Genomic DNA, 27,191 nt, shown 5'->3' with positions numbered 1-27,191 from the left:
TAGACGATTTCTGCCTGTTATTTAAATCGATACTGGCATGATATCGGTCACAGGGATTCCAAGGTTTTCGAAAATGTTTCAGCAGAAACTCATGCAGCAGGCAGGCGACCGTTATTATTATGATCAGTAGTTCTCTATTCAGTCGGACAGGGGTCGCATTGGTAAAAGTCAAGCATTAGGCCACGAATGACTTAATTGCTCATATTATGCCTTTCGAAATTTGTGAAAGAAACATGCGCAGACTAGTATGTGGATGTTTGTTTCACATACAACTTGAAACCCCGTACCCACGTGCAATAATTTTTCCTGGATATCTGATGATGGAACCCGTCATATGAGTAATAAAATCATTCCTTACCTGGTGTTTGATTTTTACCATTGCGACCTAGAAAGGCTGAAATCAGAACTACTGACTGTTTTAATTTCAAGTCTGACGTCGCATAACAAATGACAAATCTCTTTCGTACAATACAATCACAAATTAACAATTTTCGGATTTTTTTTTCCTTTACGTGTGCTGTGAAACCTTTCTTCTTAGCAAATTTCGACATCGTAGATCAGCGAAGTCAAATGCAAAGAAGACAAGAATCAATGGTCAGGTGAATATAGGGTAATATCAACAGCGGCAGCAAATGGTATAATGGGAGTAGGTTCAAATGGCTCTGAGCACTATGGGACTTAACATCTGAAGTCATCAGTCCCCTAGAACTTAGAACTACTTAAACCTAACTAACCTAAGGACATCACACACATCCATGCCCGAGGCAGGATTCGAACCTGCGACCGGAGCGGTCGCGCGGTTCCAGCCTGTTGCGCCTAGAACCGTTCTGCCACACCGGCCGGCACGAGAGTAGGATTCGTTATGAACTAGAAGGTAGAACAGAGAGTGTGTTACTGTGTATAGTTCCTTATGGTTTTTCTCATCAGAATCGACAGAAAATCAATACCGGCAAAGATAGTTCAGGAATACATACCGACGTCGCAAGCTGAAGATGAAGAGATACAGAAAATACATGATATTGAACGCGTAATGTAGTACATAAAGGGAGATTAAAATCGAATACGGTTGTAGGGGAAGGAGCAGAAGAAAGGCTTACGAGAGAGTGCGGGGTTGGTACTACGTATTAGAGAGAAAAGACTTATTGAGTTCTGTAATGAATTTCATGCAGCTTTACTGTATGATTAAATGATGATGGCGTCCTCATGGGTAAAATATTCCGGAGGTAAAATAGTCCCCCATTCGGATCTCCTGGCGGGGACTACTCAAGAGGACATTGTTATCAGGAGAAAGAAAACTGGTGTTCTACGGGTCGGAGCGTGGAATGTCAGATCCCTTAATCGGGCAGGTAGGTTAGAAAACTTAAAAAGGGAAATGTATAGGTTAAAGTTAGATATAGTGGGAATTAGTGAAGTTCGGTGGCAGGGGGAACAAGACTTTTGGTCAGGTGAATACAGGGTTATAAATACAAAAACAAATAGGGGTAATGCAGGAGTAGGTTTAATAATGAATAAAAAATAGTAGTGCGAGTAAGCTACTACAAACAGCACAGTAAACGCATTATTGTGGCCAAGATAGACACGAAGCCCACTCCTACTACAGTAGTACAAGTTTATATGCCAACTAGCTCTGCAGATGACGAAGAAATTGATGAAATGTATGATGAGAAAAAAGAAATTATTCAGGTAGTGAAGGGAGACGAAAATTTAATAGTCATGGGTGACTGGAATTCAAGAGTAGGAAAAGGGAGAAAAGGAAACATAGTAGGTGAATATGGATTGGGGCTAAGAAACGAAAGAGGAAGGCGTCTGGTAGAATTTTGCGCAGAGCATAACTTAATCATAGCTAACACTTGGTTTAATAATCATGAAAGAAGGTTGTATACATGGAAGAGCCCTGGAGATACTAAAAGGTATCAGATAGATTATATAATGGTAAGACAGAGATTTAGGAACCAGGTTTTAAATTGAAAGACATTTCCAGGGGCAGATGTGGACTCTGACCACAATCTATTGGTTATGAACTGTAGATTAAAACTGAAGAAATTGCAAAAAGATGGGAATTTAAGGAGATGGGACCTGGATAAACTGAAAGAACCAGAGGTTGTAAAGAGTTTCAGGAAGAGCATAAGGGAACAATTGACAGGAATGGGGGAAAGAAATACAGTAGAAGAAGAATGGGTAGCTTTGAGGGATGAAATAGTGAAGGCAGTAGAGGATCAACTAGGTAAAAAGACGAGGGCTAGTAGAAACCCTTGGGTAACAGAAGAAATATTGAATTTAATTAGTGAAAGGAGAAAATATAAAAATGCAGTAAATGAAGCAGGCAAAAAGGAATACAAACGTCTCAAGAATGAGATCGACAGGAAGTGCAAAATGGCTAAGCAGGGATGGCTGGAGGACAAATGTAAGGATGTAGAGGCTTGTCTCACTAGGGGTAAGATAGATACTGCCTACAGGAAAATTAAAGAGATCTTTGGAGAAAGGAGAACCACTTGCATGAATATCAAGAGCTTTGATGGAAACCCAGTTCTAAGCAAAGAAGGGAAAGCAGTAAGGTGGAAGGAGTACATAGAGAGTCTATACAAGGGCGATTTACTTGAGGACAATATTATGGAAATGGAAGAGGATGTAGACGAAGACGAAATGGGAGATATGATACTGCGGGAAGAGTTTGACAGAGCACTGAAAGACCTAAGTCGAAACAAGGCCTCCGGAGTAGACAACATTCCATTAGAACTACTGATAGCCTTGAGAGAGCCAGTCCTGACAAAACTCTACCATCTGGTGAGCCAGATGTATGAGACACTTGAAATACCCTTAGACTTCAAGAAGAATATAATAATTACAATCCCAAAGAAAACAGGTGTTGACAGATGTGAAAATTACCGAACTATCAGTTTAATAAGTCACAGCTGCAAAATACTAACGCGAACTCTTTACAGATGAATGGAAAAACTTATAGAAGCCGACCTCGGGGAAGATCAGTTTGGATGCCGTAGAAATGTTGGAACACGTGAGGCAATACTGACCCTCAATATCTTAGAAGAAAGATTAAGGAAAGGCAAACCTACCTTTCTAGCATTTGTAGACTTAGAGAAAGCTTTTCACAATGTTGACTGGAATACTCTCTTTCAAATTCTGAAGGTGGCCGGGGTAAAATACAGGGAGCGAAAGGCTATTTACAATTTTTACAGAAACCAGATGGCAGTTATAAGAGTCGAGGGACATGAAAGCGAAGCAGTGGTTGGGAAGGCAGTGAGACAGGGTTGTAGCCTCTCCCCGATGTTATTCAATCTGTATATTGAGCAAGCAATAAAGGAAACAAAAGAAAAATTCGGAGTAGGAATTAAAATCCATGGAGAAGAATTAAATTATTTGAGGTTCGCCGATGACATTGTAATTCTGTCAGAGACGCAAAGGACTTCGAAGATCAGTTGAACGGAATGGACAGTGTCTTGAAAGGAGGTTATAGGATGAACATCAACAAAAGCAAAACGAGGATAATGGAATATAGTCGAATTAAGTCGGGTGGTGCTGAGGAAATTAGATTAGGAAATGAGACACTTAAAGTAGTAAAGGAGTTTTGCTATTTGGGGAGCAAAATAACTGATGATGGTCGAAGTAGAGAGGATATAAAATGTAGACTGGCAACGGCAAGGAAAGCGTTTCTGAAGAAGAAAAATTTGTTAACATCGAGTATAGATTTAAATGTCAGGAAGTCGTTTCTGAAAGTATTTGTATGGAGTGTAGCCATGTATGGAAGTGATACGTGGTCGATAAATAGTTTAGACAAGAAGAGAATAGAAGCTTTCGAAATGTGGTGCTACAGAAGAATGCTGAAGATTAGATGGGTAGATCACATAACTAATGAGGAGGTATTGAATAGAATTATGGAGAAGAGGAGCTTGTGGCACAACTTGACTAGAAGAAGGGATCGGTTGGTAGGACATGTTCTGAGATATCGAGGGATCACCAGTTTAGTATTGGAGGGCAGCGTGGAGGGTAAAAATCGTAGAGGGAGACCAAGAGATGAATACACTAAGCAGATTCAGAAGGATGTAGGCTGCAGTAGCTACTGGAAGATGAAGAAGCTTGCACAGGATAGAGTAGCATGGAGAGCTGCATTAAACCAGTCTCAGGACTGAAGACTACTACAACAACAACAACAACAACAACAACAATAAATTTCATATAGTAAAAGCGAATACCCTGTTCAAGAATCCCAAGAAGAATAGGTATACCTGGAAAAGGCTGGTGAATACGGCAAGATTTCAGTTAGTTTACATCATTGTCAGAGGGAAACTTCCGTATGACTTCGTTTCTGCGTCACAAACTGTACTCGTACACACATTATGTAATTCCCGTTCAGGGTAGGACATATTTCGATAGAAAGTCGCTGCGTTGTATCGGCGGATAAATACGATATTCCAGTGTCTGCGTAGTTAAGAAGAACGATGTAATGTTCCCTCATGCACGCATGTCGGAAGGAACATTCATCGTTCTTCTTAATAACACAAACACTGTTTACATACGTTAAATCCTAGCTCTGAGTTACACACACTTTCAATACGAATCAGATCGGTGAGGGGAAGGGCGTACGGCCCCTTTGTTAGTAACACAGATTGGTGAACTTCTTAAACACATCACACGTTAAGTGTATTTAGGTGTTATTCTCAGAAGGAATATGTAATGAGATGATCGCGTAAAACTGTTAATATGAAAGAAGAATGGAGGAGTTAGAATCGTTGGAAAGGTTCTGGGAGAGTGCAGGACATCTGTAATGGTAATCGCATAGAAGACGCTAGGACAATCAATGCTAGTGCATCGTTTCAGAGACTGTTGTTAACAAGAAAGGGTCACAACAGACTGCGAAGAAATTCAGATACCCATTGCTAGGACCGCAAAAAAGCGTAAGAGAAACACTTAAATGGGAATATTCTGAAGAGAGACGGTGTATTATCCGCGAAACCCTTTTCGCATTCCAAGAAGACTATGCGACGATTATAATGCCATCACTGTGTATCGTTCACTGCCGTTCAGCGAAAAAAGAATGCGAGCTTACCCAGTATTAGACCACGTTTGCGACTGGATTCAAGGCTTCCTCGCAGGTAGAACTCAGCATGTCGTTCTTAACGGAACAAAATCGACAGTTGTAAAGGTAATTGTAGGAGTACCCGAACGAAGTGTGATGAGAACGTTACTGTTTACAATATGCGTACATGATGTAGTAGCTTCATAAGGCTGTTCGTAGATGATGTGATTGTCTATAACAAGCCGGCCGCAGTGGCCGAGCGGTTCTAGGCGCTTCAGTCCGGAACCGTCCGACTGCTACGTTCGCAGGTTCGAATCCTGCCTTGGGCATGGATGTGTGTGATGTCCTTAGGTTCGCTAGGTTTAAGTAGTTCTAAGTTCTAGGGGACTGATGATCTTAGATGTTAAGTCCCATAGTGCTCAGAGCCATTTGAACCATTTGTCTATAACAATGTAGCAACGCCAGAAGACTGACGCGATTTGCAAAAGGACCTGTAGAGAACTGATGAATAGTGTAGGGACTGGCAGATGACTCTGAACGAAAATAAATGTAGTATATCCTGCATACATAGGAGAGTAAATCGGCTACCGTACAACTACACTATTTATGACATACTGCTATAAACAATGTTTACGATAAAATATCTGGGAGCACCTATACAAGAGCGACCTTAAGTGGAAAGACCAAATAAAACCGATAGCACGAAAAGCAGACTGCAGACTGAGTCATAGGATGAATGTTAAGAAAAAATAAATAATCCACAAAAGTAGCTTCCAACATAATATTTGTTCGACCTATTCTTGAGTGTTGTTCATCAGTCTGGGATCCTTACCATGTAGGACTGATGGAAGAGAGAGAGAAGAGCTCCAGAGAAGAGCGGCGCGCTTCGTCACGGAAACGTTAGTCGGCGCGGGAGCATTACAGAGGCGCCCAACAAACTCAAATGGCAGACGCTACAAGAGAGGCATTGTGCATCACGGAGATATTTACTATCGGAACTCCGTGAGAGTACGTTCCGGGAAGAGTCAGCTAACACATTACTTCCTCCGTCATACGTCTCGTGAAACGACCACAACGAAAAAATTCGAGAAATTAGAACTAATACAAGAGGTTTACCGACAATCATTCTTTCCACGCACCATTCGCGAATGGCGCAGGGACGAAGTGGTCAGGTAGTCATACCAGAGGTACCCTTCGCCACACACAGTCATGTGGCTTGCAAAGTAACGATGTAGATGTATCTCGCGCACAGATCACGAGAATTAAAATAAGAGGGATTAGGACGCATGCAGACGCATGAACACAGTAATTTTTTACTCGCTCAATACGCGAATGAAATAGGAAGGCAAAGCGCGAGTTAATACTGTACAACAGCAGCGATATTCTTCGTGACGTGCGCCCGACAAGTCCTTGGTAGGCTTCCGGAGACATATGCCTAAGATGTCTACGCAGAGGTCACGTATTTTCCGTAAGTTACGGGCCGGTGGTTTTGTAGGCGCGGAGATAGCAACCGGTGGCGTCCCACGTGTGTTCTACCGCGTTCGGATCAGGTGAATTTGGTGGCCAAGACATCAGCGTGAGTTCACTATCATGCTCCTCAAAGCACCGTAACACAGACAGCTATCCTGCTGGAAGAAGCCATCCCCGTCGGGACAGACATCAAGCGTCAAGGGATACAGGTGGTCTGCAGTGATGCTCACACAGTTCACAGCTGTATGGTACGAGCTGACGTCCACAGGAATGTTTCCCACAGAGTAATACTGCCTGTGTCCGTGGCGTGGAGCACGTTTCGACGGGGATCCGGTCTCGTAAGCTAACGCTTTCCTTTCTTCTGGATACCAGGGTTTCGCAAACTGTGTTCCGCACAGCTCTGGTGATCTGCGTGAAATGAATAAGCGCCCCGCGAAAAACTATTCCTAATAGGGCCTTTTTTACACATGTTGACGGTGATAACCGTTTTTTAAAATGTTTTGTAAGTTATTACTTACGATATAAAATTCACTGAATAAAACAAAAATGGCTCTGAGCACTATGGGACTTAACTTCTGAGGTCATCAGTCCCCTAGAACTTAGAACTACTTAAACCTGCCTAAGGACATCACACACATCCATGCCCGAGGCAGGATTCGAACCTGCGACCGTAGCTGACGCGTGGTTCCAGACTGTAGCGCCCAGAAACGCTCAGCCACCACGGCCGGCTGGATAAAACAAGTTTCTCTCATTTTTTTAAGAATTTTATAACCTTCAAAATAAATTAGGTGTTTCATCAAAGTGCCAGGATTCTCGGAGAGCCCGACAGAGGAAAAGTTTTTGGAACCCTAATGTAGACTAAACATGTGGGTAATTACAAGAGAGGGAGTCAAAAATTATCTACACTTCCGTCATAACACACCTTCAAAATTCTCATAGCGCCTGCTGCATATACATGCTTACAGATGGTACCAGTGCAGTAGTCATGTACCCGCCATTCGACCCCGACCACTTCAGTGACAGCCTAAACGTGTGCGTTCCGCTAGTAGTTTGCACCTCGGAAGAACAACGAGCCGAGATGTTCGAAAATGGCCCGACGAGTGCGACACATAAAGAGGGAGTACGAAGCCCGTCATCTTTTACCATAGTCCTAAAGACTAAGCAGTCATGATTTCATCGAATAGGCGAGTCATTTTTGGACATCATTCATGATTCTGGCTATCAGATCATCCACGATCAACTCTGTTTCCATAAAGTTTATAGTTATACCAAGACAGCTTACTGAAGAACTCAAGGTCAAAAGCGTTGTATTGGCCAACACTTACGCCACCGTTTCAAAAGTGAGGACGTCTCATTTCCCACCAGCATGGTCGCCTAGCCAGAACCTAAGCGCCGGAGTATGGAATGGCAAGATTCCAGATCATCAAAAAGAATTCAAAAATCTACCATCGGCAGGAAAGATAATACCAACCAATTTATAAGACGCAGGTGGGCCTGTAAGCCACAAACGGGGCAATCATCAACAAACAGTCTTACAGTGAACTGTTGGAAACATTCTTAAGCCAGCAATTCGCAGTGTATGACAAGGTCTTGTTAGTGAAAATGTCGCTGTTGCATGATAATGCACGCCCGAACATTGTTCGCCACACAACCGAAACCATCAAGAGATTGGATTCTGAGGTACTGGGACATCCTCCCTACAGCCCAGATTTTTAATGGCTCTGAGCACTATGGGACGTAACATCTGTGGTCATCAGTCCCCTAGAACTTAGAACTACTTAAACCTAACCAACCTAAGGACATCACACATATCCATGCCCGAGGCAGGATTCGAACCTGCGACCGTAGCAGTCACGCGGTTCCGGACTGAGCGCCTAGAACCGCTAGACCACCGCGGCCGGCTACAGCCCAAATTTCGCTCCCTCCGACTTTCATTTGTTCGGGGTCCCTCAAGAACGCCTTGCTAAGTCGCCGCCTTTCCTGAAACGTGCAGCTGCATAGAGCGCAGCAAAGCTGGCTTTTCGACCAATAGAAAAGCTGCTTCTCGGCATGAATACGCAAGCTCCTGAACAGTTCGACCAAGTGCACTGAAGTGCATTGACGAGGAAGAAGAAAATATTGAAAAATAATGTATACGTCGAACCGTCATGTTTTGTAAATAGATCGGAGAACAAAAAATGTAGATAATTTTTGGCTCTCCCACGTACTTCATTGACGTTTTCACTTCAGTCAAATACTACCTGCATCGCCATTTCCCTGCTGCAGAACTGGTAGAGTGTTTCACTGCATATATATGAGACCCTTGCACGAGTAATTTGCTCAGCTAAGCATATAATGCCCAGAACCCCGCGTGTGAGATACATGAATCGATGTGGCTGACAGATCTTTATGCAAACAGGGACGGAGGGGTGTTTGTTGGTAGGAAGGAAGAGAGATTACGCCGCAAATCGCGCCTGCGACGAGGCCGATAGAGCTGCAACCCGAGTATGGATTGGACGAAGAGGAAATGGAAACTTGCGGCGTGACCTTTTCAAGCTTTCTCTTTAAGCGATTAAAGAAAGTAACTAGTCTAAGCCCACAAATTGTCGTCTAAAGTACGGGAGAAGGCAGATCTTCCCGATATAAAAAGTGTACAAAAACACTGACGACAACGTGAAAATCTGTACATGATTTGGCACGGTAATAGGCTGCAGTGATGGTAGGAATTAAAAGCATTGTGGACAAGAGTTGCAGGGAGATCTGCCTTGCAGTTGAAGATCGACACGAAACTATGGAAAATCTCTACATAATCTGCGTTGTCAGAGAGTCAGAAAATGTCGTTCCATTCAATACTATGTAGTATGTTCCTAGAATTTTGAGCAGCAGAAGCGTAGATATAGAAACCACTAAGAAAGAAATGAATGAGCAGCTATAAAAGCTGTCTTGCAAGCCACTACCAATATACCCCCGCCCCTCCCCCCAATCGAGCTGATAAAGTCACGGGATAGCGGTATGCATATATACAGATAGCAGTGGTATCGCTTGCACAAGGTATAAAAGAGCAATGCACATTGGCGGAGCTGTCATTTGTACTCCTCACCTGGAAAGGTCTTCGATGTGTTTCTCGTCGCAAGACGAGAATTTACAGACTTTTAACGCGGAATGGTAGTTGGAGCTACAAGCATGGGACATTCGATTTCAGAAATCGTTAGGTAATTCAATATTCCGAGATCCATAGCGTCAAGGCCATGACGAGAATACTAAATTTAAAGGCATTACCTCTCACAATACTGCGTGAAGAGCTTGACAGAGCACTGAAAGACCTAAGTCGAAACAAGGTCCCGGGAGTAAGCGAAATTCCATTAGAACTACAGACAGCCTTAGGAGAGCCAGGCCTAACAAAACTCTACCATCTAGTGAGCAAGATGTATCAGACAGGTGAAATACCCTCGGACTTCAAGAAAAATATAATAATTCCAATCCCAAAGAAATCAGGTGTTGACAGATGTGAAAATTGCCGAACTATCCTAACACGAATTCTTAACAGACGAATGGAAAAACTGGTAGAAGCCGACCTCGGGGAAGATCAGTTTGGATTCCGTAGAAATGTTGGAACACGTGAGGCAATGCTGACCCTACGACTTATCTTACAAAACATATTAAGGAAAGGCAAACCTACGTATCTAGCAGAAACCAGATGGCACTTATAAGAGTCGACGGACATGAAAGGGAAGCAGTGGTTGGGAAGGGAGGGAGACAGGGTTGTAGCCTATCTCCAATGTTATTCAGTTTGTATATTGAGCAAGCAGTAAAGGAAACAAAAGAAAAATTCGGAGTAGGAATTAAAATCCATGGAGAAGAAATAAATTATTTGAGGTTCGCCGATGACATTGTCATTCTGTCAGAGACGCAAAGGACCTGGAAGAGCAGATGAACGGAATGGACAGTGTCTTGAAAGGAGGATATAAGATGAACATCAACAAAAGCAAAACGAGGATAATGGAATGTGGTCCAATTAAGTCGGGCGATGCTGAGGGAATTGGATTAGGAAATGAGACGCTTAAAGTAGTAAAGGAGTTTTATTATTTGGGGAGCAAAATAAATGATGATGGTCGCAGTAGAGAGGATATAAAATGTAGACTGGCAAGGAAAGCGTTTCTGAAGAAGAGGAATTTGTTAACATCGAGTAGAGATTTAAGTGTCAGGAAGTCGTTTCTGAAAGTATTTGTATGGAGTGTAGCCATGTATGGAAGTGAAACGTGGTCGATAAACCGTTTAGACAAGAAGAGAATAGAAGCTTTCGAAATGTGGTGCTATAGAAGAATGTTGAAGATTAGATGGGTAGATCACATAACTAATGAGGAGGTACTGAATAGAATTGGAGAGAAGAGAAATTTGTGGCACAACTTGACAAGAAGAAGGGATCGGTTGGTAGGACATGTTCTGAGGCATCAAGGGATCACCAATTTGGTACTGGAGGGCAGTGTGGAGGGTAAAAATCGTAGCGGGAGACCAAGAGATGAATACACTAAGCAGATTCAGAAGGATGTAGGTAGCAGTAGGTACTGGGAGATGATCATGCTTGCACAGGATAGAGTAGCATGGAGAGCTGCATCAAACCAGTCTCACAACAACCTCTCACAACACAATGGTCGACGGCCTCCAGCTAACGACCGAGAGCAGCGCCGTTTGCGTAGAGTTCAGTGCTATTAGATAAGCAACACTCCGTGAAATAGCCGCAGCATTCAATGTGGAACTACGACGAACGTATCTATCAGGACACTGCAGCGAAATTTGGTGTTAATGGGCTACAGTAGCTGACGACCGACGCGAGTGCCTTTGCTAAGAGCACGGCATCGCGTGCAACACCTCTGCTGGGCTAGTAAGTGTATTGAATGGACGACTAGAAAACAGTGGCCTCGTCAGATGAGTCTGGAGCGCAGTTGGTAAGAGCTGATGGTAGGGCTCGAGTACGGCGTAGATATCACGAAGCCATGGACCGAAGTTGTCACAAAAACGGTGTGCAAGCTGGTGGTGGCTCTATAATGGTGTGGGCTGTGTCTGAAGGGAACGGACTGGATCCTCTGATCCAACTGAATCACTCACTAGTAATGGTTATGTTCGGCTACTTGGAGACCATCTGCAGCCATTCGTGGACTTCCTGTTCCCAAACAACGATGTCATGTCACCCGACTAATCCCTTCGAACATCTGTGGCACATAATCGAGACGTCAGTTCGTGCACAACATACTGAACCAGCAACACTTTCGCAATTATGGACGGCTATTGAGGCAGGGTGACTCAATTCTTCTGCAGGGAACTTCCAACGACTAGTTGAGTCCATGGCATGTCGGTTTGCTGCACTACGCCGGGCAAAGGGAGGTCCGACACGATATTAAGATATCTCCCACGAGTTTTGTCACCTCAGTGCAGGTACGGTTATGTTGCGATATGTTACACACATTGTTCGTACCACAGACCCCAAATGAGAAGACCAAAGAGGATATGGAACGCGTCATAAAACAAAAATGCGTAACAAATGCCTCTGAGCACTATGGGATTTAACATCTGAGATCATTAGTCCCCTAGAACTTGGAACTGCTTAAACCTAACTAACCTAAGGACATCACACACATCCATACCCGAGGCAGGATTCGAACCTGCGAGAGTAGCGGTCGCGCGGTTCCAGACTGAAGCGCCACACCGGCCGGCTATAAAACTTAGAATAAACATATAAATCTATACATACTAAACTGCAGAATACAATTCATGCGCCATTTCAGCGAAGTAGCGCATTAAAAGTGGAAAGCCATGTACGAGAAGTTTGGCTCGATGATTTACGTTTTATTGTTGTCATTACACAGAGTCCGTTATAGTCTGCTGGCAAACTGATGAATAAGCAGGCGCATCCCCACACACTATCTAGTCACATCGTAAGGAGACCCTACAGGTTGTTCCACAAAGTTATATCGACCTTTCTGGATCGCGTCTTTTTAATCATAGGCGGCACAAAGCGCAGAGACGTGCAGGGAGTGAAATGCGTTAACATTATACGGAACACAAAAATCAGTAACCAAGATAAGACTGCATAATACTGCTAGCCCCCTTTGCAGGATCGACTTCCTGGTCTCAGCTGACTACTCGTCACAGCTGTGTATACCGTATCGCCCTTGTCGTTTTGTTACGGTACTGAAAGTCGCTTGTCAGGAGGGGTGGCTTCCATTTACAAGCGGAGCTAAAATTGTGTTCTGCCAGTAATGGACGGTGAGACTGAGATTATCACCAACAGTCAGTATTACATAAAATCTGAATATACGCTGTCTTATCAGATGTACCCTATCAGTGGATACTAACGTGGGGCGTCGCCCTTCGCCTTTATGACTGCCCGAGCTCGGCCGGAGACATTTCTAATGAAGTGTCTCAATGTCTGAGGGGGAATGACAGCCCACTCTTCTCCAAGAGCCGAAATCAGAGAAGGTACTGATGTTGGACTCTGGGCCCAGAGGCGAAGTCGGCGTCCTACACGCCTTCCACTGGGTTCCTGTCGGGACTCTTGACGGCCCAGTCCACTTCAGGAATGTTCCATAAAATTTCGGGAGTGCAGGCACATGAATTCGACTTAATCTTCTTCTAATATTTTGGCTGAATACCGTCCATCCATCTTCAGTCACCTCGGCTGAGCCTGAATATGGCTGGACGGTATTCAGCCGCATACGCACATTATAAAAAGTTTTGCATCATCCTTGTTTCCAGAACTCCTGAAAGTAGATGTTGACTGTGGATATTATGTAACAGACAAAGTTCCTTTGACTGTTCTCAGATGTGACTAAATCCGCCCAAAGAAGTAAACAGCCATGTATGAGCAGCGCCTATTAGACGGAGGGGGTAGGCCAGCCGATCAGTTCCAGTCATTCGACCAGGAAGGAGGTACACGGCTCTTGTTGTCTGTAGTTCAACCATGCCTAGATGGTCAGTTCCGCGGTTCGATCAAGTCCGTGTCGTCACTTTGTGCCACGAAGGGCTCTCAACAAGTGAAGTGAGCAGGCGTCTCGGAGTGAACCAAAGCGATGTTGTTCAGACACGTGTATACCGTACACGTCGATGATAAGCCTCGCTCAGGCAGCCCAAGACCTACTATCGCAGTGGATGACCGCTACCTACGGATTATGGCTGGAGGAACACTGGCAGCAACGCTACCAATTTGAATAATGCTTTCCGTGCAGCTACAGGACGTCGTGTTACCACTCAAATTGTGCGCAATACGCTGCATGCTGCGCAACTTCAGTCCCGATGTCCATAGCTAGATCCATCTTTGCAACCACGACACCATGCAGCGCGGTACAGACGGGCCCATCAACATGCCTTATGGACCGATCAGGATTGGCATAACGTTCCCTTTACCGATGAGTGTCGTATATGCCTTCAACCAGACATCGTCGTCGGAACCGTGTTGGAGGCAACGCGGTTAGGCTGAACGCCTTAGAGACAGTGTCCAGTGGGTACAGCAAGCTGGAGGTTCCCTGCTGTTTGGGGGTGACATTACGTGAAGGCGACGTACGCCGCTGGTGATCATGGATGGCGCCGAAATGGCTTTACGATACGTGACTGCCACCCTCCGACCGATAGTGCAACCATATCGGCAGCATATTGGCGAGGCATTCGTCTTCATGGACGACAAATCGCGCCCCCATCGTGCGCATCTTGTGAATGACTTCCTTCAGGATAACGACATCGCTCGACTACAGTGGCCAGCATGTTCTCCAGACATGAACCGTATCGAAGATGACTGGGATAGATTGAAAAGGGCTGTTTATGGATGACATGACCCAGCAACGACACTGTGGGATCTACGCCGAATCGCCGTTGAGGAGTGGGACAATCTGGACCAACAGTGCCTTGATGAACTCGTGGATAGTAAGCCACGACGAATACAGGCATGCATCAATGCAGAGGATGTATTAGAGGTACCGGTGTGTACAGCTATCTGGACCACCACCTCTGAATATCTCGCTGTAAGGTGGTACAACATGCAATGTGTGGTTTTCATGAGAAATAAAAGGGGCGGAAATGATATTTATGTTGATCTCTATTCCAATTTTCTGTACAGGTTCCGGAACAGAGGTGATGCAAAACTTTTTTTGATTTATGTATTAGGAGAACTCGAATCTATGCGGCTGCACGATCGAAATTTTATGGAACAATCTTTGCGCAGTGAAAATATGAAGAATGTTACTCCCCATAAACCAGTGTCTCACAAATGCTGCATTACGACGGGATGCATTATAGACCACCTTTCCCGAACTATTCCTCAATGCAATCAGTACATCATGCTACGAAATGTGTCCATATCCTTCTGAATTTAGCGTTTGCTTAAGCTCAATAAGGAGATCACACTCTAATCACATAAAACTCCGCGCCCTTAACACCACGTCCTCCTGTTTGCACTACACTTCATGGCAGGTAACGTTCTCCAGGTATTCACTAAACCCAAACCGCTCCACTGGATTGCCATGGGGTATAGAGCGATCCATTACTCGAAATCATTCGTTGGCAGTTATCTACTGTCCAGTAGCGTCGCGGTTCACAGCAGCTCAAGCGTCGCTCATCACAGTCTATAGAAATGTGTGGCTGGTCAGTCTCTGCATCCCGTTGTTTTTAACTCACTGCGCACAGTCATTGTGCTAACTGGGCTGTTGGCAGTACTTTCGGACTCGCGATTTATTCCTTCCGCTGGTTTCACGCGATTTTGTACAACCATCCTCGGCAATGATCGACGTTCCCTGTCCGGCAGTACATGAGTTCTGCCTGGTCTTTGTTCAGCTGGGGTGGTTGCTTCCCTTTTCCAGTTCACAATCACATTTCCAGAGGTCGACTTGGGCCGCTTTAGAAGGACTGAAATGTTCCTGGTGGATTTATTACTCAGGCGAGAGACAATGACTAGTCACTGACCTCTCCCCACCGAGCAAATCAGCTGTTACTGCTTTTCCATTGACAAGACAATATTCCACGTCCCTTCTCACGACATCTAGCGCTCAATTTCGCATGTCGTAGACGGATTCGGATACTATTGATCAGTTAGTGTAGTAAAAGTATTAAAGAACAATAAATGATAATGAAGTTGGTTAATGACCAAAGCAAAATGCATAGCAGATATTCTCTAAATAAGCATGAAAATAGCAAGAAGGCGTACTGAACTGTGTAAAAAGCAAAACAGAAACCGCGAACGGTCCAAGAACAAGAAGTTCACTATATGGGATGCCGAGAGAGCAAAGGCGTTGTGGTGAAGAGGTCAAGCTGTTGGGCTTCCTAGCAGGAGAGCCGTGTTGAAACCTCCCTCGTGCCATATTTTTTTCCCTCGCTGTTTACTGTATGCAAATTTCTGCTTGTGTCTTGGTGTAACGTCCGTTTGGTAAGGAACGGGCCTATAATCTCAGTTCATTCTGCACAACTACTCTATTAGCAGCCGAAAGGAAATGGGTCTCGAATGGGAACCACAAACGACACAAGGCGACAAGTCAACCAAATCCTTTTCCGGAAGACATGTCTGGTGTGTCATACACGGCATTAGTTACAGTAAGTATGTCACCTCATAGGAATCTCCTACCGACGCACCTACTTTGCACACCTGTTAAGTGAGTGCGATATGCCTCCTTTCCCGATTTAGGTGTTGGTATGAATGTGAATGTCATTACTCTCAAGATAATGATGACAACATAACAGTTTGTCACATAAGCTGCAACAAATGAACGCAATAGTTTCACAGTCACACAGTTTCTCTGTGCTGTGTCAAAACATACGAGGGTGAGTCAAATGAAAACCTTAAATATTTTTTTAAATATTATTTATTGTGCAGAAGTGGTACAAAGCTGTATCACTTTTCAACATAATCTCCCCCACGCTCAATGCAAGTCCTCCAGCGCTTAAAAAGCGCATAAATTCCTTTAGAAAAAAATTCTTTTGGTAGTCCGCGCAACCACTCGTGCACCGCGTGGCGAACCTCTTCATCAGAACGGAACTTCTTTCCTCCCATTGCGGCTTTGAGTGTTCCAAACATAAGGAAATCACTTGGGGCAAGGTCTGATGAGTATCGTGGATGAGGAAGACACTCAAAATGCAGGTCTGTGATTGTTGCAATTGTTGTATGGGCAGTGTGGGGCCTTGCATTGTCATGTTGCAAAAGGACACCTGCTGACAGCAATCCACGTCGCTTTGATTGGATTCCAGGCCGCAGATGATTTTTTTAGGAGATCTGTGTATGATGCACTGGTGACAGTGGTCCCTCTAGAAATGTAATGCTCCAAAATGACGTCTCTTTCGTCCCAAAAGAGAGTCAGCGTAACCTTCCCACCTGATGTCTCTGTTCGATACTTCTTTGGTTTTGGTGATGAGGAATGGCGCCATTCCTTGCTCGCTCTCTTCGTTTCCGGTTGGTGGGAGTTAACCCAGGTTTCGTCCCCAGTAACGATTCTTGCAAGGAAGCCATCACCTTCTCGTTCAAAGCACTGAAGAAGTTCTTCACAAGCATCAGCACGTCGTTCTCCCATTTCAGGAGTCAGCTGCCGTGGCACCCATCTTGCAGACACTTTGTGAGACTGGAGCACATCATGGTTCAAATGGCTCTGAGCACTATGGTACTTAACTTCTGAGGTCATCAGTCCCCTAGAACTTAGAACTACTTAAACCTAACTAACCTAAGGACATCACACACATCCATGCCCGAGGCAGGACTCGAACCTGCGACCGTAGCTGTCACGCGGTTCCAGACTGTAGCGCCTACAAGCGCACGGCCACACCGGCCGGCGGAGCACATCATGCATATTGTCGTGTGCTGACCCATGAATAATCTGTAAATATGCTGCAATGTCATTCAGTGTCATTCGTTCGTTTTCCTTCGCTATGGCTTCAACTGCTGCAATGTTCTGTGGACTCACAACTCGTTGCGCCTGACCTGGACGAGGAGCATCTTACACTGAAGTCACACCATTCGCGAACTTCCTGCTCCATTCGTGGACTTGCTGCTGTAACAAACATGCATCACCGTACTGAACCTTCATTCGTCGATGAATTTCAATAGGTTTCACACCTTCACTACGCAAAAACCGAATAATAGAACGCTGTTCTTTCCTGGTGCAAGTCGCAAGTGGGACGGCCATCGCTATACTGATACTGCGACGGTATGCGTGCATCTGCACTATGCTGCCACCTACAGGCCATTCTGCACGCTGTTTGTAACACGCCTACCAACTTACAGGATAACGGCGCGAATTTCTGATTTGTTTTTACAAATTTATGATTTTCATTTGACTCACCCTCGTACGTTTTTAACGTTTTTGGAGTTGCGTTCATTTTAGGAATTTTTGACTGTGTTGTAACATTGTTCACACCCGTTTATTTGTTGTTTTCATTTCTGTGGGACGTATGTGTGGTATCTCGCCTGCCCTCACTGTTCATCACGTTTACTTGCGAGAGTAACCTTTTCTTCCCATATGACTCATATTCTATAACCTATGTAAGGTATGACAACTGCCAAGACTACAGAAAGAGAACAAACAAATCAATGAGCGGACGGACAGTACATGATACTGTTAAAAAAGAAATAAAAAATAAAAATACATGACACGAGTCACTTTTGAACAAGTGTCGTCCACTTCTCAGTCCAACACCGTGACCACTGAACCATAACGGCGCAGTTATTAATTAATGCTCAATATCGCACTTGTTTAGCTTGGACCATTCACTGTTTCCATTTTTTCCCACAGTTCAGTACACCTTCTTCCTGTTTTCATGCTTGACGGGCTACCGACTGGCTCATACCACCACTAAATCTGAGGAGCTGCGATGGGGAGTTTCCCTTGTGAGAACTGGAAGAATAGAGAGAGTTTTATCGAAACATTTCACAAATTAACATTCATTTGCTCGAGAGATACCCATTCCAGCTCTCATCCGTCGTTGGTCTGGACTGAAAACAGACTGGTGACACGTGGCGCCCGCCACCGGGTGCTAGACGCGCTGGTATTACATATTCCTCATTCAGTAACACTCGCAACGTACGTTATGTTCGTGGCAGCAGCGAACCATTGCTACCTGGCATGACTACCTGGCAGATTAGCGTACATCGCGTGCGCGGAGCCACAGAGAAGTACGCGGAAGGCCGGTGGACAGCTGAAGACGTTCATCGCTGGACGCAACGGTAATAAAACTCGACAATTTGCGAGACCCATTAGCACGCAGTCGGCAGTCCCAGCGAGTATGGTGCTTGCGCAGCACAAACACCGTTGTGATGATCTAATAAAGTACCGTAGTTAGCGTGTGTCATTATCGAGATGTCATTACTACATGCTATATTGTTCTGTAATTATTGCATATTACAACTGGAGTGTGGTTGGGTTAATGAAATAACTCGTAAAACTGTAATCAAACCGAGTCACTTAACTGTCTGATGTAGTTTGCACCAGTTAAAAAATTAACCTTCTTGTCCATTAACTCAACGGTTCAAGTACATACTTAAGACCTTAAGTACTAAAATAAAAGGTATTCTAAATTTATTTGTTTGTCAGTAACTGTCTGGTAGTTTCTTTCTATTTGTTTTCCGATTTTGTACGAAGCATACTCGAAAAGTAAAAATAAACATAATCGTTAGAAAAAGCCTTTATTGGCAATTTTAGTTTACTTCGAACCTACTTGTCTTTTACGAGGAATCTCCATTTACTTCCAACCACTTTTCGTTAAGTATTACTAGTTTCTTCAAACAATCCGAGAGGTCTTGGGCAGCGAATTGAACCAGATGACAAGAAAGACCTTGACTTCGAACCTACTTGACTTTTACGAGGAATCTCCATTTACTTCCAACCACTTTTCGTTAAGTATTACTAGTTTCTTCAAACAATCCGCAGAGGTCTTGGGCAGCGAATTGAACCAGATGACAAGAAAGACCTTGACTTCGAACCTACTTGACTTTTACGAGGAATCTCCATTTACGTCCAACCACTTTTCGTTAAGTATTACTAGTTTCTTCAAACAATCCGCACAGGTCTTCGGCAGCGAATTGAACCAGATGACAAGAATGACTTTGACTTTGTTGTCAATTTCAAACTGTTGTCCACAAAGTCACTGTTCCAAGGGCTAGAAGTAACAGTCGGTGGGTGAAAGGTCGGAACCATAGTGTAGCTGGTTGAGAAGTACCCAACGGAAATGCTGCGTCTTATCCCTGGTACGGGCAGCGGTGTGTGGATCACTGTTGTCGTGGAGGGGGACTACTCTGGACGACAGTTCCCCGCGTCGTCGATTTTGGATGGTACGTCTCGGTTCGGTGAGCATTTCGCAGTACAAATCATCTGCAACCACGTATCGCGAGATCAATCAAAAGAACGCCAGCTTTGTCCCAAAAAACTGGGCCCATCGTTTCTCTACACCACTCAATGCTTACATATTTTTGGTTTTGGTGAAGTTGAACGGTTCCACTGCATTGAATGTTTTTATGTGTTCATCCTTTGATTGATGGTTTATGGGACTTAGGCCGTTCACTTACGTGATGTTGTTAGTTAGTTACAGAACAACATCGCTATTACACTATTCTACAGCTAGTTCACAGATGTTGGCCACTGATAGGATCATGTGTACGATTGCAGTACATCCCTTCAGCGTCACTAAAGGCCTGAACATGGTGTTTTGATTCACCGAAACTGTTGCAACATAATAAATAATATCAAAATGACGGCTGCAAGTGTTTCATTTTATTACTTATTAAATGCTGCTTTGACTCAGTGCTGGAATAAGCTATCAAAGTATCGCCAACCGTTACAACACGGGAAAACATATCATGGCCATCTCATCGAGGGCGACCCCAAAAGGCTGCTCCGAATGACATTCTTTGCTTTCCGCGTTGGGCGGAAAGCGTTTTCGGTACGCTCCTTCGACCTCCAAGCTTTCCCATGCTGTTCATATAAATAGTGAAGCGTCCAACATGAGTAACACCATTATCTAAAGCACCTACTGTTGATCAAGTAATAGTTTACAGTCCACAAGTTAGAGGATTTCATCGATCTGGGTACTGAGCCTATCATTCCGCTGTTCATTTAGACAAAAATGTTCAACCACTTTTGTCACATTTGCCTAATCTTTCTTTCACTTACTACAGTAGGCTCATATACATTTAATTTGCGATACCGACAGTGTCTTGGTCGGCCGAAGATGACGCGTCGCGCTCCCCTTTTTACTCCTCAGAAGAAACATTTAAGCCAGCCGGTACGAACCGCAGATAAAGAGGATTCGCAACATGCCGCCCACGTGCGGCTACAGAGGTCAACAGAGGACGCCCAATTCGCATCACTTCACTGCCTGCAACTGTGATTGGTCGACGCCTCTTTATAAGCCGCCACATTCGAGAATTTCGACTCCTCCTACGAACCATCCTATATGGTTGCTCCTCTTTGGGTACCATCTACAAATCAGCCGTCAGGCTTACTCATACCTTGCAAAACGAGGATTTGAGGATGATCGTAAGAGTCTCCAGATGAGTAGAGATTTACATCATGAACTCTCCATCGAGACTCTCCGAGAACCCATCGAAGTATCTACACGGGAACAGATAAACAAAATCGACACTCCTCGACCTGCATCTCGCCATTTGGACTACATGCGCTCAGTCGTCCCAGAAAGATGGCATCGCATTCAGGTACCTCAGGCCATTATCGAGGTACCCCACCGAAAACAATCTAAGAAAGTCAGCACCAACCCCAAGAGGGCTTAAGGTCTCCATGAAGCCAGCAGCCCTTCTTAAGGGTCAATAAAGAGCAAACTGCCCTATCACATAAAAACCAGGAAGTCCAGCCACTCATTGCACTCGTTGGCAACACTTCTGCAAGAACCACACAGACAAACACATCCACATACTCACCCACCCGCCCACACTCACAAACGAAGTTCCACCTCAGATTATCTTCACATTATCCTCAGACTACCCTCAGATCACGCCGAGCGTACGGACGGACGGCAGCGCAGTGAGATCTTACGACCCCAGCACGACTCCAGGGAGAGTCTTAGAACCTAGCACGACGTTATTGCTACTCCAGCTGCTAGTGAACATTGCTAACTAGTACTAGTGGAACAGAGAGAGAGAGAGATTATGTTTTTATTTCTGAACTGATTGTGGTTTAGCATGCATCATTCTGACGTTGAATTATCATTTCATGTGCAATACTATTTCAGTTGTGCTTCGGAAAGAGGATATTTTAATAGTTTTGCGAAGGTAAGCTTTATTATGCCGCGATGCGTTTGAATTCTCGTGGTCGTACATTTGGAGTCTCAGTTATTATAGCAAAATTATTGTATCACCGTCAACATTTAAGAAGAAATTTGATTGTTTAGATCGTGGTGATTGATTTTTATGAGCCCAGCATGAAAATTTTCCGCTAGTGTTTATGTAGTCGTAAGCGCACGTATTTTCCGCAGCAGAAGTACTTTTCCACATCCGGTATCCGCTGTAATTCGAAACCAATTGTCCTTTGTTCGGATAAAGCGATTTAACCCATCGGGATATACGGATGTTGCAAGGTAATCTAAAGTTCTCCATTTTATGAATTCTAGTATTACAACTAAAAATTAGTATGAGAGTGGAATTTAGATTAATATCTCTTGGAGATAGTAAGATTAAACATCTGTGGAACGAATACTGAATGGCAAGATCGCACCATAAATCTACATTTCACATGGCGGTCAAGGGAATCTCTGTCCTTGTCAAATGCAAACATAACAGCCACGGGTGAGATGCAGAGAAAAGTGAAAGTGATTATACGAATGGTGATGAAAAGGATTTAATTGTCAAAATAAGAAGGATCTCGGCAGAAAGAAAAATACCACGTCGAAACTAGTTTAAAATTTACCGAACTACTGATTACGACCCACTTAATACAAGCAAGAAAGAAGTGCCGATATATTCTTAAGACTACTTAATTTGCAGAACATTTTCTATTACATCTGCAATGTCAATTTGTCTTTAAAGTTATTCCGGCAGCAGCACAGCGCTCTGCCTTAGTAATATCAATCACAGTGATCAACATACTGTCGAGCAACTATCATTTATGATATCTGTTCCGCATCAAAATTTAAAATATTCAGTTTGGACGGAATAGTGGAATAAATAGGTAGGAGAAATAATAATCTTGTATTTTTGCTCGACTATAACCTGCTCTAGACTGATTATGGGATGTACTCAGTCTTAAAGAAGAAAGGGTTTGAACCTATCAGACAATGAGACGGGAGGTCTGTCCTTTTATGTTGCATTGCATCAGGAGTGGACCACTGTGATTGTCACGAATACTACCTGTTCTATATTAATAATAAAACTGTAAGACCGTCGTGTCTGTCTATTTGTCTGAACAAGCTACTCTCCAACAGGAGTGGACCACTGTGATTGTCACGAATACTACCTGTTCTATATTAATAATAAAACTGTAAGACCGTCGTGTCTGTCTATTTGTCTGAACAAGCTACTCTCCAAAATGGACGAATTTTCATGATGTTTTCACAGGTAACTTGAGCGTAACTTGGAGCAGCATATCGGCCAAATTTCATCGAAATCGATCCATAAAAAAATTGTAATTTAAAGTTTTACGAATCTGCTAAGCTTAGTAGTTCGGATGTTTATCTTAGTGACAGCGTAGTACACCAAGGACCTAATAGATGGCGCTGTTAGTTTCGTAGTACACCAAATAAACAACAGATTAGTTTTGTAGTAAACCGAAGAACCCATAGATGGCGCTATTTTTATTTTTCTAGTGACGTGTGACAGAATTAAGCGACGCGGTCTTATCTTCATGAACACAAACTCACATTGTATTTATTTGGTACAGCCGTACGGATTTACTGATTTTGCTTGTGCATTAAAAGCTTAATGAAAATACTTTGCTTTTTTCGAAACGTTTGATTTATATTTGACTTATTGTCTAGGAAAAGCGAGTTTATTGAGAGAGTGATCCAATAAGTGTTCCGTTTTTAGCGACTGATATATGGAATCCTAAAATTTGACGGTATGCAAAGGCCTTTCCTGAACTTCCGTTGCAAAATTTGGGCGTATAGCTAGTCTTGCAGATAAATTGGATGACAAAGTGTGTAAGAGTCAATTTACAAATCCGAAGGTCCGGGTTCAAACCTCTGTATAAAACGTGATTTTTGTTGGACAACGTGGTTCGGAGTGCACGCTAAATCCTAGGCTCCGCTGCACTGGCAAGCTAAGTAATTTCAAATGTTGGACGAAGGCACACGTATACCACTTTCAATGGGACTATGGTCAGCAACACTTAAGACTGCTTCACCTTACTTCCGCTGTACAACTGAGTTGTGGCAGGTAGAATGTAACTGACATCCGCTGGAATCACTCTCTTTCGTGCTCAGATGCCTTCCGAGTTAGGTAACACAGCATTCGCATTTGGAAGGAGGGGGATTGAAATCCCCCGTGTTGTCATTCCATTTTCGGTTTTTCCCTAGTTACTCCAAATCGCTTACGTGGAGTGTGATAAATTTTCGTAATAGATTGTTGAAGCCAAGTCGATGGCGACATCTGACAACAAACTCTCTGAACCTAATGAAAAATTTATGTCACGTAATTTCCATTTTTATACGTGACACAACAGTGCAACATTATTGATTGGTTGCTGATTCCAACCAAACAATGCAATCCTTCCGAAATTGTATTTTAGGATTCCCGAAAGAAATCCAGATTTCGAATGTTGAAACCAGTTTAATTCATTATCCTGTTCAGATGTTCCGAAACTATTCGCTCAAATTAATACAAGAGGTAGAGAAAATCAAAACAAATATATTTAATTATGGTACATGTGGTCCCTGATGGCAATTTCTGACGCTACGGACAATGTACACAGAAGGCACTTTAGCATGCTCTTTTCAGCAGTGCCACTCACAGGAACTGCTCGAATGCGAGACCACTGGCCTATATGCAAGCATTACATCGTCGGTCTATTGCTGTCGTGTCCATTAGAAGATACCTGGCATGTCCGCAATAGCACAAGGGGCGACAGCGACGAGGTCTTCTTCTGTTTCCACGATGGTTTCATACACCAGCTGTTTCATATGCCCCTAGAGGAAGAAATCCAGATACCTAAAGTCAAGCGACCCGGGTGGCCAGACCACAAGGACACCTCAGCCGATCCATCGATTCACGAAGGTAGCTCTCAGATGATCCCTCAAAGCAATGCTTAAATTGACTGGCACTCCATCGTGCTGGAATTACCTTCTTGACTTAACACTCAGAGATACATCCCCTGGCAGTTCTGACAATACACGTTCTACGAAGGTTCAATATCACCGTCCGTTGAGGCGGAATGGAGGAACTGAATGGTGCAATCAACAAATCACCGAGAATGCCGGTCCATAAATTAACACCGAATCGCTGTTGATGTGCACAAGGTCGAGTACTTCGTTGATTCACATGTGCCCAAACACGCGAACTGTGGACATTTGAATGTCACTATGCATTTCCAATCAGTGACGCATGCACAACAACTTAAAGTCAACACCACAAAGAATATGTGCCCTAACATTACAAGTTGACCTCAGAGGCTATATGTTCCTCATCGAAACACATTTACTTTGGTGTTCTCTACCCCCTGTATTAATGTGACCGAATAACTTCGGATAACACTGCATTTTGTTACCATAAACTGAGGATCGATAGTGACTTAAATCACGAGCAGCGTAATACGTCTCACTGGGAACCGATCCATTTGGCTAACGTCAAAATTGTATCACATATGACGAAAGGAATCTATTGGGTAACATCCGTATGTAATTAAATTAATATTTGGGAGCTAACATTTATTCGCCATATGCTGCAGGACAAAATACCATGATTTACACATATACAATTGCAATCCTAACGTATCATCTGAATTACCATACCTAAAATATAAATCAGAATATTAAATCCTCCATAGCTTTGGAAATGGTAATAAACCCGCAAAATCAATTAGCACAAATTCCTTGAAGATGAGTTCTCAGTGCCCTAATTTCATAAAATCTTCACTTACTGTATTTTGCTACGTAGGCAGACAGGTTTGAGGGTATATACGTTCACATAAATTAAATGTATCATTGAAAAACTCTTTTGAGCTAACTTTAATGTAAATGAAAAAAAGACCATCCTTTAGTAAACTTGTCTTCATTCTTTGTAACAACACATACTTTAAACTGCTGGGTAGAGGGGTGCCTTTAAATACTTTTGTATAGACGTCTGGTGTCACTTGACAGTGAGCTTGTGGTGTGCTGGTGTGCTGGAGCACGCAGACCTACGAGACTTTTAATTTTTGTGAATGCGAACGAATTGTAGATTGTCAACGGTGACTAGGGAGATCTATCAACTGTTTACAAAATAATGTTGTATTTGATTTGTTAGTATTCGGGTTGCAAACAGTTACAAAACCTGACAACACAAGTGAACTTCGGAAACAGTGACCCGGAATCAACTACGGCCATCCAATTCATCCGATTATTTTCATTAAATCCTGAACTTTGATTTGCGAGGTGCATGTGCTGTACTGAAGGGGGACTCAGACTTAATTTTTTATTGACGCCAAGCACAGATACACCACGGGGGTAAGGCAGGGAGGGCTGCTTTGAAAAATACACGGGCAATTTTTTGCTTCATCCTTGTCGAATCCGAGATTGTGATTCGTTTCTAATGATCTACCGTCTTTGGCAAATGCCGTTCCTAATTGGCACAATGATGTAATTAAAGACTGACGATGCCGCTCCCGTCCATGTAGCTAAAGATTATGGTTTTCAACGGAATACGAAGCATTGTGTGTGGCTGTGCATTCACATGTAAAAACGGATTCTTAAAAATAACTTTACCGACTCCTACAACGAGCCGACTGTTGATTTTATTTTTATCCAACAGCAGCAAACGACATAGCTCACGAACTATCTGAAGTAAGAAATATTTTACGACGGCGGCATCCTGGATGGATATTTTGAAACGAGCGCTGAACGTTCTCGCTGCCAAGGCTTTTTCTCTCCTTTTCCTCTACGGTCTTCTGTACTGACATCTCATAAACAAACAGGCAGTTGTTGTTTCCACTTATCAGAACGCAATCATCTGAAAATCCCTTTTATCACCAACTTAATAATGGGAGGAAGGATTTGTTGCTCACAAATATTAGAAACAAAAATAAGAAAGACTGGTTACTAAAGCTGCTAACGAAGTTTTCATCATCTCACGCAGAATTTACGACCCGAATGTCGTCCACGTCTAATGGGAGGAAAATTCCTAGGCCCTGGAACTTTACGAGCTGCTTAACGAACAGAGCTCCGCCAAACAGGTGCTGGTAAATATCTGCAGGAAAAAGCCATTCCCAGGAATTTTCACGTTCTTCCGGTGCCGGGGAAACATTCCACAGGCAGCGCGGACACGACAACTAATCACCTGGCGGCCAGCTTTCGCCGACCAGTGTGAAGAGAAAAGTTTTGCGCCCGTCGCGATAAGACGCGCAGCAGTAGTAATAACAGTGGTACTCACAGGCCTTGCTGCGCAGGTCCCAGATCTTGAGCGTCCGGTCGTGGCTGCCCGTGACCACCTTGGTGGGCTCGCCCAGGAACTTCGCAGCCATCACCTTGCCCGAGTGCCCGGTGAGGGTGTGCTGAAATATAGAAACGTAATTCACATTCACCACCTCGTTTTACAAAATCACATATATGA

The 27,191-nt window shown here is 43.6% G+C and overlaps 1 protein-coding gene across 3 annotated transcripts in view; it reads right to left on the bottom strand.

Moving 5' to 3' along the window:
• The window catches only part of LOC126195163 (autophagy-related protein 16-1-like), a 651,919-nt gene that overhangs the window by 97,867 nt on the left and 526,861 nt on the right, over positions 1–27,191 (bottom strand). For all 3 annotated transcript variants that reach the window (XM_049933673.1, XM_049933674.1, XM_049933672.1), the window contains exon 2: positions 27,012–27,132. In XM_049933673.1, coding sequence (XP_049789630.1) covers positions 27,012–27,102 — 91 coding nt within the window. In that variant the 5' untranslated portion in view covers positions 27,103–27,132. The remainder of the gene's footprint in view (positions 1–27,011; positions 27,133–27,191) is intronic.

The sequence above is a fragment of the Schistocerca nitens genome, chromosome 7 (assembly GCF_023898315.1).
Source record: "Schistocerca nitens isolate TAMUIC-IGC-003100 chromosome 7, iqSchNite1.1, whole genome shotgun sequence".
In the NCBI taxonomy this organism is placed as follows: domain Eukaryota; kingdom Metazoa; phylum Arthropoda; class Insecta; order Orthoptera; family Acrididae; genus Schistocerca; species Schistocerca nitens.
The sequence above is the reverse complement of the archived record's forward strand: the minus strand, read 5'-3'. Positions and strand labels throughout refer to the sequence as shown.